This window comes from Dendropsophus ebraccatus, chromosome 3, assembly GCF_027789765.1.
Source record: "Dendropsophus ebraccatus isolate aDenEbr1 chromosome 3, aDenEbr1.pat, whole genome shotgun sequence".
NCBI lineage: Eukaryota > Metazoa > Chordata > Amphibia > Anura > Hylidae > Dendropsophus > Dendropsophus ebraccatus.
The window spans coordinates 64,751,344-64,764,722 of record NC_091456.1 but is presented as its reverse complement, the minus strand read 5'-3'; the positions used below and the strand labels follow the sequence as shown (position 1 = coordinate 64,764,722).

Sequence of the window (13,379 nt, the reverse complement as noted above, 5' to 3'; positions counted from 1 at the left end):
TTTGTTTGTCATTTAACATAATTAGGGATTAGCGAATTTACAGTAGAAACAAATTGTAGTGCTTCATTCCTATCTGGCTTTAAAGTGCGCTCCTCCCCAGGTGCTGGAAAAAAGATGGATCCAGTTCTGGGAAACTGAGAGAATGCCAAAAAGCTATTTGCTTCCTTTCTACTGTAAATATGCTCACCTCTAAACATAATGCATGAGTATAGACTAGTTTTCTTTGTGACACCATCCCTTTAAAGTAGGGATGGTCCGAACCTGCCGAGGTTCGGGTTCATATGAACCCGAACGCTCGGCAGCAGATTCCTGCTGTCTGCCCGCTCCATGGAGCGGGCGGATCCAACGGGAGTAACGCCTGGAAAACTGGGATACAGCCTATAGCTATGGCTGTATCCCAGTTTTCCAGGCGGGCCTCCCGCTGGATCCGCCCGCTCCACGGAGCGGGCAGACAGCGGGAATCATTACCGAGGGTTCGGGTTCGTACGAACCCGAACCGAACTCGGTTCTGACCATCCCTACTTTAAAGTACTGTCAATAACTGGTGGCCAAACAGTCGTTCAGCTGTCCGTTATCCTCCTGTCCAGTGCCCATCCTCTGCACACACAGGAATGTTTAGTACAGCTGAATATTCCTGTGTTCTCTATGGCGAGGGGGACATCAGTTATCGGTGGTTGGTTAAGAGAGCCTCATACACCTTATATCAACAGCTGAACCTTTATTCTTAAAGTGATTGTACCACCAGGCCCAGGCTGAAGCACTGAAGGCGGGCCGACCCACCCCCAATGGGAAGAAACCCCAGCCCCTACATGGCGTGACTCCATTAGAATCAATGGAACCCTATCTTAGAGGGGCTGGGGTTTCCTCCCACTAAGGGTGGGTCGGCCCGCCTCCAGTGCTCCAGCCTGGGCCTGGTGGTACAGTCACTTTAAGCATTATATGTATGGGAACCTTTAGGGTACAGCCGGACACAATTGAAATGTTCCCATTGGTCAAGTGCTGCAGATAAATCTGCAGGCTAATTTGCTCACCAGTGCGGATTTTGGTGCAGAATTTTGATTTTTATTTTGGTAGTTGATCCTGTTAAAGAAAAAAAAGGAAACTAAAAGGGGATCTAACATAGTACATTTTGCTATGGATTTTTACATTCCCTTTGCATATCTTTGGTGGCACTTTAAATCATGCCTTCTGTAATTTGTGGAAACCAAGCCTTATTCTTACAGTTCTTCTTTTCTTTGCCCCTCCAGTGTTGCTTGTAGAAAACCAGTTTGTAATCTCTAGAAGACAGCAGTGAGGAGTGAAGCGGAATCAGAAACAAAAAGTAATTATATTGAAAATAAATATTTTCTCGTTTTAGGTAATTTTAAGAGTGTCTTTGAAATGTCTGAAAATGTATTTTAGGCCCTGTTCAAATCAATGTCAAAGGTTCTCTTGGTAGCCTTTGCTGCAGATTTGTAAGACTAATAAAATGGCACAGCAAGGTGTCCAGTCAAATGCCAAAAAACCAATGGACCAGGGTGTTGGTTTCTATCATTTGATAGAACCATTTCTGTAGTAATGTTTGGTGCTTTCCTTCCATGATGGAGGAGAGCATCAGGTAGTAAAACATTTGACATGTCCCAGGTTTGTTAAGACCCAGACAAATCAGTTGAACAATTTGAAGGACAACCCCTCTGCCTCCACTCTCAGTCTTTGAGGCCTGGACAGCCCCATAGACGTCCATTGGTTCATCCAGGTCACTTCTTTTGGATTGATTTCCTGATTGATCCCGGTCTGGACACTAAAGGGCCTTTTACGTGGGCCGCTTATCACGCAAAAAAATAGTTAAATCATTAGAATTTAATCAATAATCTTCTGGTGTAAACACAGCAACGATCAAACTACAAACAACAAATTGTCAGTATGCTGTTTTGAGCTGACCCCAAAATAATTGTTAATCGTTCTTAAGTCTTACAGTGTAAACACTCATCGTTCAGAGTATATAAATACGAATGCAATTATGAATATTCACTGCATTAGCAACTTTTCATAATGATTTACCTTATCGTCTAAATGCGTGTGAAAGGACCTTAAGACTCCGGCCAATCGAAACCTTTTATGACAGGTACACTTTAACACTCTTGCAATGCTCCAAAAAGTGGCAAAAAGTGGGATCCTGAGTGACGTTACTCTCCTTAGGTATGAATCTAAGTGCAAGCCAGGAGTTATCCTATGCATTTCGGTGTACACGGACACCTTCATCAGGGATCAGGGATGTCCGTGTACACTGAAATGCATAGGATAACTCCTGGCTTGCACTAGGATCCCTACCTAAGGAGAGTGACGTCACTCAGGATCCCACTTTTTGCTCCGGAAAACTGGAATGTGTGAACTTATGTGCAGTGCTACCGGCCGGAGCATCTGCCGAGTTCAGAAGATTTCTTCCTATTGATCAACTTCTCTACACTGCATAAAAGCTGGATTTGGACTTAGGCTAAACTTCATTCATATCGGCATCTGGGCAAGTGTTATATTCACCTCCAGCTGGATTTCTATACAGGTATTTGTCACCTATATAATCTTCACCCTCCTTATTCTGACTGACCCACTAATTATCTGCGCTGGGTTTATCTATATGTTTCGTTTATGATCTGTATAATTGGGGGAATATAGGGTGTCCCCCACACTACTAGCAGCATTTATATTTTTGTATACAGCGCTAGTGAGCATATCAACACACGATGTATACTAAAACAGTGAGTTGACTGCATTACCAGTATTCTGCTTTTAATCCAAGATCTGTCCTGGAATCTGTTTGGCAGGTAATGCAGTTATTGTCCTAAACTTGCAGCCCTGTGTCAAATGTGTGTATGCCCTAGGATTGCAATGCCTCTCCATCCCTCCTCATCACTAGGAACGCCCCCAGGCAGGATTTTTCCTAATTATCACTTATCTGAACACTGCACAGGTACCTTTACGATCCAGCCCATGTGCAGTGTTCACACAGGTGATGAATAGGAGAAATTGTTCTAGGGACATTGCTGATGATGAGAAGGGACGGAGAGGCGTTGCCAGCCTAGGGCATACACACTCTAGGCCACGCCAGTTTGGCACAGGGCTGCAAGTTTAAAAGTTGTTTTTTAGAACAATAACTGAATCATCTGCCAAATGGACCCCAGGACAGATCTTGGATTAAAAGTAGCTATCCAAAGGTACAAGCGGTTTTGGGGGGGGGTGTCAGATTGTGGGTACAGAGTCGCTTTAAATATGTCTCTTAGAGATGAGCGAACCGGGTTCGGGTTCGAGTCCATCCAAACCCGATCGTTCGGCATTTGATTAGCTGTGGCTGCTGAACTTGGATAAAGCTGTAAGGTTGTCTGGAAAACATGGATACAGCCAATGACTATATCCATATTTTCCACATAGCCTTAGGGCTTTATCAAACTTCAGCAGCCACCGCTAATCAAATGCCGAAAGTTCGGGTTCGGATGGACTCAAGCATGCTCGAGGTTCGCTCATCTCTAATGTCTATCACTCCTTGATACAAAAAGGAGCGAGTCCTTACTGGCAACAGGCACATATCTGCAGACAGGAGCCACAGCTTACTGGCATATGGAAACTGCTATAGGAGGATTAGTGGGAACATGGGTTGTCACAAGGTCATAACAAATATATATATAGTAGCAGATGTTACAAGATAGTAGTTAGACAGAGTTGTAACTAAACAAGATCTCTGTACTTAACCCATAGCTGCACCAGGACGTTATTGAACGTCCTCGTGCCGCTATGGGAGTTCAGAGGGGGGTCGCGCGGCGACCATCCTCTGAACTGCCGCGATCCCGGGTGCCGCGAGTAGCCCGGGCTCGCGGCTATTAGCGGGCACGGTCCGATCGCCGTGCCCGCTAATTAAGTACTTAGAAGCAGCTGTCAAAGTTGACAGCTGCTTCTAAATACTTGCTGTTATACATGCCTGGTGGTCTAGTGGGGGGATCGCCCCCCTGCGGCGCGATTGCGGGGGGGCAATCCCTGCATCCATCCCGGGCCGGGGTCTGCTCCGTAATGGCGCTGATCCCGGCTCGGCATTCTATTGCTTTTGGCTGCAGCAGCCAAAAGTAATAGAACACCGATCTCATGGATTCATGCAGTATAACTATACTGCATGGATCTCTATGAGAGATCAGAGTGCATATACTAGAAGTCCCCCAGGGAGGCTTCTAGTATATGTGTAAAGTAAAAGAAAAATGTATTTTTAATAACACAAAACCCCCTCCCCTAATAAAAGTCTGAATCACCCCCCTTTCCCCATTTTATAAATAAAAATAAATTAATTAATTAATAAACAAACATGTTTGCTATCGCCGCGTACGTAATCGCCCAAACTATTAATTAATCACATTCCTGATCTCACACGGTAAACGGCGTCAGCGCAAAAAAATCCCAAAGTGCAAAATTGCGCAATTTCTGTCGCATCAAATCCAGAATAATTGTAATAAAAAGCGATCAAAAAGTCATATATGCGCAATCAAGGTACCGATAGAAAGATCACATCATGGCGCAAAAAATGACACCTCACACAGACCCATAGACCAAAGGATAAAAGCGCTATAAGCCTGGGAATGGAGCCATTTTAAGTGACGTATATTTGTTAACAACGGTTTGAATTTTTTACAGGCCATCAGATACAATATAAGTTATACATGTTACATATCGTTTTAATCGTAACAACTTGAGGAACATGCATAACAAGTCAGTTTTACCCCAGGGTGAATGGCGTAAAAACACATTTCCCCCAAATAAAAGAAATGCGTTTTTTTTTTTCAATTTCACCACACTTTGAATTTTTTTCTGGTTTCCCGGCACATTTTAGGCAAAAATTACATCTGCCATAGCAAAGTACAATTAGTTGCGCAAAAAATAAAGCCCCACTTGGGTCTCTAGGTGGAAAAATGCAGGCGCTATGGCCTTATATACACGAGGAGGGAAAAACGAAAACGCAAAAATGAAAACTGGCTGTGTCCCCTAAGGGTTAATCATAGGCTGACAATACTTAAGCTGTTTTCACACATCCATTTTTTTATGCAGTTTTGTCCCAATTTTGTTGAAAGGGCAGCAGGATAGCACAGTTTTACTACAAATTGTACAATTGCTGTAAAATATCACCATTCTTGTTGCATATCTACTATAATTGCAGCAAAAAATGCTTCAAAAGGCTAAAGGGCCTCTTACACAGGCCAATTATCCTGCAATTAATCGTTCGAATTTAAACGATTATCTTTAGATGTTAACACGACATTGATCAAACAAAAATTCCTTTGAATGCTGTTGATCACACCTTTTGAGCTGACCTCTAAATCATTATTAATCATGTCTACTTGGCAAGTCTTCCAGTGTAAACACTCGTCGTTCGTTCATTCACAGGAATCAATATATATTTCGATCATGATTCTGATCGTAAATGCGATCATATAACAACTTTTTGTAGCAATCCTATCTTTTCATTTAAACGCCTATTGTTTAAAAGAAAAAGAAACATTGCTTGTTGTACGACAAACCAGTGCTTAAGTAATTTATCTGTACCTGTAAAAAGCTCACACAGTCACAGTTTTGCTTTGTTTCTTTGTTGATATAATTAGGACCTAATTAATCAGGTGGGCTCTACAGTTTTGTCCAAATTGAATCTGTGGGCTTTACCATGTGATAAGCTTAATCAGATTTTATTATAGTAAAGGCCCTATTCCATGGAACGATAATCGTCCCGTGGAATAGGAGGCAACGATCAGCCGACATCGCTCATGTCGGCTGATCGTTGAAGTTGTTTGTCTTTCAACATGTTGAAAGACAAACGACTTGTATAGCAGTGATATGCTATATACCGCCGCTCCATGTAATAGGACCGGCGGCAGCAGACCGCCGCTATATCGTATGGGCTGCCCGGACGATTAGCAATCACCCGGGCAGCTCCTCCGGCCCTCCCCGCACTCGCTGCTGCCCCATGTAATAGCGGCGTCAGCCGGCGGAGAACGAGGACCAAACGAGCGCTAATAGCTAATAGCGCTCGTTTGCTCCTCACTGTCGGCCCGTGGAATAGGGCCTTAAGAATGACACCTCTGATGAAACATGGTAATGACAAAGCCCAGACAATCTGTTACACATTGCAGTGCTGCGCTACCTACAATAGGACCTTTACATATTTATGTGTCCATAAGCTTACAAAACCAAAATATACCCAATAAAGAACAAATGCTGGACAATAATTTAGAAAATATTAACAAAAGTATCTCTTTATTAATCACATATAAAATAAAAACAAATTTTCTTTCTTTAAAAAAATGCAGGAAGCAAGTACAGTACATACATTGGATGGATTGCAGGGCGGAAATACAGTAAAATACCTGTACAAACATGTATATGCACATATATATGTATATATCCATCATAAGGAGGGCCGAATACAAAGATGTAAGTATAGGGGGGAGACAAACAAATGTAATTATTAGGAATAGAGAGCCGGGCCACAAGTAATATACAAGTGTATAACTAAATAATTAGAAAGTCTATATCCAGGCCACTGATACAGTCTAACACATAATCACTGACAGAATCACCTCACCACATATGCCCTTCTATGAAGCTACTGCCCAGCAATACCACTCACCCAATGCTGCGTTTCGCCCACAAGCTTTATCAAGGGTGATAAAGCTTGATTTTATATGTATTTATTTTATGTGATTTTATATTTTATATGTGATTAATAAAGAGATACTTTTGATAAAATTTTCTAAATTATTGTCCAGCATTTGTTCTTTATTGGGTATACATTGCAGTGCTGCATCAAAAAACGCATGCAGTTTGTAATCACACAGTACAGATATCAGCTGGTTCAATACATTCTACAAATATTGACAAAATACAGTATGGCTAAAACTTAAACATCATATTCATCTCTCAGCTCCTATAGTGGAATCAAGTGATCGCCTATGACAGCTATTTAACTGCCTTGCATCATTGGTGATGCAGTGGTCCAGATTTTCTTCCTGCAACAAAATCACAGGAATTTAACCCTTTAAGGACATGGCCCATTTTCGTTTTTACGTTTTCGGTTTTTCCTCCTTGTGTTTAAAAGGTCATAGCACTTGCATTTTTCCACCTAGAAACCCACATGAGCCCTTATTTTTTGCGTCACTAATTGTACTTTGCAATTACAGGCTGAATTTTTGCATAAAGTACACTGCGAAACCAGAAAAAAATTCAAAGTGTGGTGAAATTGAAAAAAAAAACGCATTTCTTTTATTTGGGGGAAATGTGTTTTTACGCCATTCACCCTGGGGTAAAACTGACTTGTTATGCATGTTCCTCAAGTCGTTACGATTAAAACGATATATAACATGTATAACTTATATTGTATCTGATGGCCTGTAAAAAATTCAAACCGTTGTTAACCAATATACGTTCCTTAAAATCGCTCCATTCCCAGGCTTATAGCGCTTTTATCCTTTGGTCTATGGGGCTGTGCGAGGTGTCATTTTTTGCGCCATGATGTGATCTTTCTATCGGTACCTTGATCGCCCATATACGTCTTTTTGATCGCTTTTTATTAAATTTTTTCTGGATTTGATGCGACCAAAAATGCGCAATTTTGCACTTTGGGATTTTTTTGCGCTGACGCCGTTTACCGTACGAGATCAGGAATGTGATTAATTAATAGTTCGGGCGATTACGCACGCGGCGATAGCAAACATGTTTATTTATTTATTTATTTGTTTACTTTTATTTAAAACCTGGGAAAAGGGGGGTGATTCAGACTTTTATTAGGGGAGGGGGCTTTTTACTATAAACAACACTTTTTTTTTTTTTTTACACATATACTAGAAGCCCCCCTAGGGGACTTCTAGTATATACACTTGGATCTCTCATTGAGATCTCTGCAGCATAGATATGCTGCAGAGATCCATGAGATCGTCACTCGTTTGCTTTCGGCTGCTGCAGCCGGAAACAAACGAGTGCCGAGCCGAGGACGGCGCTATCTTGGACGCGTCCCCGGCCGGCATCAGTAACGGAGATCGCTCCTCCGGGACAAGGTCCCGGAGGAGCGATCTCCCCCACTAGACACCAGGGAAACGTTGCCTCCGGTAATCGGAGGCAGCTGTCAACTTTGACAGCTGCCTCCGATTAGCTAATTAGCGGGCACGGCGATCAGACCGTGCCCGCTAATAGCGGCGGTCCCGGGCTACACGCGGCACCCGGGATCGCGGCACTTCAAAGCGGGGCCGCCGCGCGGCCCCGCTTTGAAGTGCAAGTGAGGACATAGGACGTACCGGTACGTCCTATGTCCTTAAGAGGTTAAAGTGACTCTGTACCCACAATCTGACCCACCCAAACCACTTGTACCTTCAGATAGCTGCTTTTAATCCAAGATCTGTCCTGGGTTCTGTTCGGCAGGTGATGTAGTTATTGTCCTAAAAACAACTTTTAAACTTGTAGTCCCGTGCCCAACGGTAGAATCTGTGCCCTAACTTTGCACCACCCCTCTGTCCCTCCTTCCCACACTCTTCATCATTAGGAATGCCACTGGAACATTTTCTCCTGTCTGAACATTGCACAGGTGCCTTAACGATCGAGCACATGTGCCGGGTTGACACAGGTGAGGAATAGGAGACAATCTGCCTTGAGCATTCCTTATAATGAGGAGGACAGGGAGGAGGGACAGAGAGGTTGTGCCAGCCTAATGCATAAACATTCCAAGCCCCGGCCGTTGGGCACAGGGCTGCCAGTTTAAGTTGTTTTTTAGGACAATAACTGCATCACCTGCCGATCGGACCCCAGGACAGATCTTGGATTAAAAGCAGCTATCCGAAGGTACAAGCGGTTTGGGGGGTTAGATTGTGGGTACAGAGTCGCTTTAATGTGTTGTCAGTGCAGCCCCAGGCCTACAGAGTCAAAGACTGATTCAGTCTGTCTTCAGCAGGCTGAACCAGTAGCACTGAGCACCAAGATAATGGATCAATGCAGTTCAAAAGTTACATATATATATATTATGGTATTGTGCCATGTGGACTTGCCCGTACTATTGAAGAGGTTATCTGGCACTTAAAAATTCTATATATTGCTGCCCTTATTTAAAAAAAATAAATAACAAACATTATATTCTCACCTCTCCACCCCCCATCCAACATCCCCCCCCCCTGCGGTGTATCTGGGTTCCTTGCTGGCTGTGCCACTTCCGAGACTAAGGGTACTGTTACACAAAGTGATTTTTTGACAATTAACAATCTGAAATGACCGCTATGGTGAACGACCTGAAATGGTTCACCCATTTACACCGAACGATGATCCTTACTTATGATTGTTCTTGTGGTCGTCTTGTCGTCGCTATTGTGTTCGACCGAACGACATCTTATTCCATGCAAACAATTTGCAAACGATCAACGATAAAATAGGTCCATATTCTATCAAACGACCAACTATTTTTTGTTGGTCGTTCAATCGTTGTCTGCCATTACACTAAACGATTATCGTTCAAATCTGAATGATCTAACGATTTTTCGAACGATAATCGCCCCTTGTAATAGGGCCCTAACTCTCCGCAGTGACAGCCTTCTAAGCCAGGCGGCCACTGAGACAGGACAGCGCTATGGCCAGTGACTGGCCGTTCATTTAGCAAGTGGCAACAGTCAGCAGAGGACATGGAGCTGCCAGGGGAAGCATGGAGAGGTACAAATAAGACGTATGTTATTTTTAATATAAGATGTATGCTATGTTTTATATGTACGTCATGGTGCCGGTTAAGGGCTATAAAGAGGGCTCATAACACAAGCCCTCTCTGTACACGGTGCATATATTGGTAATTCTGTGGGTACTCGGTGTTACTATTTTGGGAATTTCTGCTAATAAGCTTTTAGATGTCTACCTTGTAATAGTAACTGATTTTTTTGTATAACTTCTTTCAGAAATGGGGTCCTTATTATCGAGATCTATGGATGAAAACATGAAGAAACAGCAGGAATTCATGCTGATGAACTCACAACTTCAAGTAGGATTTTCAGATATATTAGACAAGGGGGGATGCAATAGTCCCTTAGGTTACAATGGCCCCAGGTTACAATATTTTCAGCATATGCTGGCCTTTGTAACTTGAGACCTTACCTGACATACATGCTATAGTCTGAGTCTGCGACATGTATGGCTAGAAGACATGACCAATAAGTGGGCATTTCGCTGATGAATCCACCATGTTACTCAATAGCATGCACTGATTTTCTAGTAGCTTCTCTACAGTATAGTGCAGTACTACTTGTTCTGTACTTTTTAAATGTTTTTATACCTGTAATTTTTGCTCAGGTAAGGACAGCTCCTATTCTTTTTTTGTCCATGATTTACAGCTTTCTTTAGCTCTTTCTGACTATTGTAAGTACTGTAATTGCTTTATCAACACATACAGTATTTGCATCATACAATGATCACCCTGGAACCATTTAATATTGTAACTTGAGGGACCATTGTAAATGAACATAAATGTGAATGAAAATTTTAACGTGTCTGATTAAAATTACATGGGGAAATTTATCAAGAGTCCTTTTAGTAAGATAATCTTTGGTGCCCAAAACAGCTCAGCTTTCATTTCTTATATTGCTGCGGTAAAACCAAAGCTGGGTGAATAAAGAATAATACATAAACGTAATATGTTACTGAATAAATACAATCATATCTGTAAATAGACAGTGAGAACATAACCCCCATAGCTAAAAATACTTACTGTACATTTGAGTGGGGGTTTATAAAATCCATACTCCAAGAGTTCTGCCCTTTTCAGTAGAAACCCAGAAATGGACTGAAAAAGTGCAAGTTTTAAGCGTGATCTCAGGAGTGTTGCTTAAAGGGGTATTCCGGATAACAATTTTTTTTTTAAATGCTTGCCTTGCTCCCTCACGGCTCCCCCTGTATCTTTCGGTTAAGCACTGATTGCCGTGGCTGCTACTTCCGAGATAGTAGAGGCGGGGCATTTAGTGCCATCCTTTACGGCAAGCCTCATGGACATAGATGACAATAGTCTGAGTCTGTCCCCTGAGATGAATGTGAAACATTACTGAGCATACTCTGTGACTTTTGAAGAGGTCATTCCACAGGAAGCTGTTATTGTCTTGTATTATACTATATTGTCAGTATACATATACTGATGCTATCTATCTACTGGTGTCACATGTCGCTGCAATGCTGTACAGATCACTTTCCAACAGCCTCCTCTTATCACCACAGACAGAACAGGAAGTTTTAGCTACAGTGGTGAGAATGAAAACTGCAAGATTTCAGGATTATTTTATGCTATAGAGAAAAATGGAAAATTAGAAAAAAAATGACCAAAAATTTTCAAATATGTTTAATGTAAAAACTTGATTTAAACAATAGGTCATTTTCTGATGACACATTCCCTTCGAATATCTCTATTTTGGCTTTTAGAATGTTGGTAAGTATAAAAAACATCAGATTGGGATCCATGATTGCTTTTCTTTTTTTTCTGGGATGTGATGTGACAGCAGCGTTTAAACAGTTAATATCCTGCATAAAGCGATCGCTCCATGCAGGCTATTAGCGACAGTTCTCTGCTGCTGAATGTAGCAGAGAGCCACTGGGTATGGAGAGAGTAGGAGTTACAAACCCACTAATGGCCTCAGGGCATAGTGGTTCGCCATCAGGGCCGGCCTTAGGGTAAATGGCGCCCTGTGCGAACCTCTTTTTCGGCGCCCCCCAAACACACACACCTTTAAAGGAGAAGTCCGGCCAAAATTATTTTTTTATATGTTATTACTTATGAAAAGTTATACAATTTTCTAATGTACATTAATTATGGGAAATGCTCATATACTGCTATTTCCCTTAATTTAGTGTATCAGGAAGTGTTAGAATTCTCTCAGATCCAGTGACGTCACGACGAAAGGTGTAATTCCTATGGAGTGTCCAGCAGGTGGCGCTCTTTATATAGAAGTCAATGAGTACCATTGACTTCTATATATAGTGCGCCCCTGCTGGACACTCCATAGGAATTACAGTGTATGTAATGCAATGTTATGCACTGTACTTTTGGGGACTTCATGAATACATTTATAGAATACTTTGGGGAGCAAGTGTCCTTGCTCCCCAAAGTATCCCATAAATGTATTCAATGAATACATTTGCTGGGCACCGAGCAGGGAGGGAGAGAGGTGCCATCTACCTGCCCCTCCCTGCTCAGTGCTGGCACATATACAAAGTACTACTCCCCCATTATCTGCAGATAATGGGGAAAGAGTACCTGTGCTATCCCTATCACCGCCGCCGCCGCTCACACAGGGGCTGCCTCTGACTGCTGCTCACTCCCACCCGCCCGCGCCGCTCCTCACTATCTGGCCAGCCGCGCCGCTCCTCACTATCCCTGACTCCCGCCCGCACGCCCCGTTCCTCACCGCTCCTCACACTGGCATCTGGCCGGCCGCCGCTCTCTGCTCATGCATGACGGCCGCATCAGCCCGCCCCCACCCCGGCCGGGAGCACGGTACTTCCTGGTGTACAAACCAGGCATTCTTGATTGGCAGGGTTCTAACTGTTGATGATGATGATGATGAGGATACCTTGTCCATCCATGTGAGTGCCAGTCAGGCATGCACGCTGTCGATCCATTCATTTTCTGTGGGACTGATGGAGATACCAAGTAACAGTGCTCTGCTATCTTCAAGAAGCATTTGAATTGTTTTGCATTATTTGCCATATAATGCACACTCACTATCACTAGTCCTACAGTGCAATTAGTTTACACTTGAAGTCCTCACCCAGCTCCACTTGTATGCTTCTGCTGCTGTTTCTATGGGATCAGGATGTACTGTAGTTATATATCTCCCCACACAATGTGTTTTGCAGCTTTCTTTTATGTTTTAGCAGTGATGTTCCCCAAATCCCTGCCGAATGCCACTGTTTTACCACAGTTGTGCAAAGCCCAGCCAAATACACTAAAAGCGCAAAGTGTAAACCAGCCTGAAGAGTTCAAATCTTCATAAAACACCTTAGTCGTGATATTTTTTTTTAATGCACTCTGAATATGAAAACACATTCAAAACTGCATACAATGTGAACTGACACCAACCCACTTATAATTGACATGTCAATTCTGTGGGCGGATGGTGGAGTGTGCGTGAGACATCCTATTGAATCAATGGGACAGGCAGAATTTCAAGTGGAGTTTGTGGCGCAAACTTCCTAATTCCCTAGTGTGAACAAACCCTAAAGCCAGAGTCTTCATAAGAAGTATACGTAGCAATAGAAAATCAGTGGGGAAATATGAATCAATATGGCAGAACACACATGCCTGCCACAACAGCTAACACAGGTAAGCACAAGGCACACACAAGAGCCTCTGCATTATCTCTCTAACA

The 13,379-nt window shown here is 42.7% G+C and overlaps 1 protein-coding gene across 1 annotated transcript in view; it reads left to right on the top strand.

The window, feature by feature from the left end:
- The window catches only part of PLGRKT (plasminogen receptor with a C-terminal lysine), a 54,302-nt gene that overhangs the window by 2,620 nt on the left and 38,303 nt on the right, over positions 1 to 13,379 (top strand). The window contains exons 2-3 of the mRNA XM_069961931.1: positions 1,248 to 1,321; positions 9,927 to 10,009. Of these exons, the coding sequence (XP_069818032.1) occupies positions 9,929 to 10,009 (81 nt within the window). The 5' untranslated portion in view covers positions 1,248 to 1,321; positions 9,927 to 9,928. The remainder of the gene's footprint in view (positions 1 to 1,247; positions 1,322 to 9,926; positions 10,010 to 13,379) is intronic.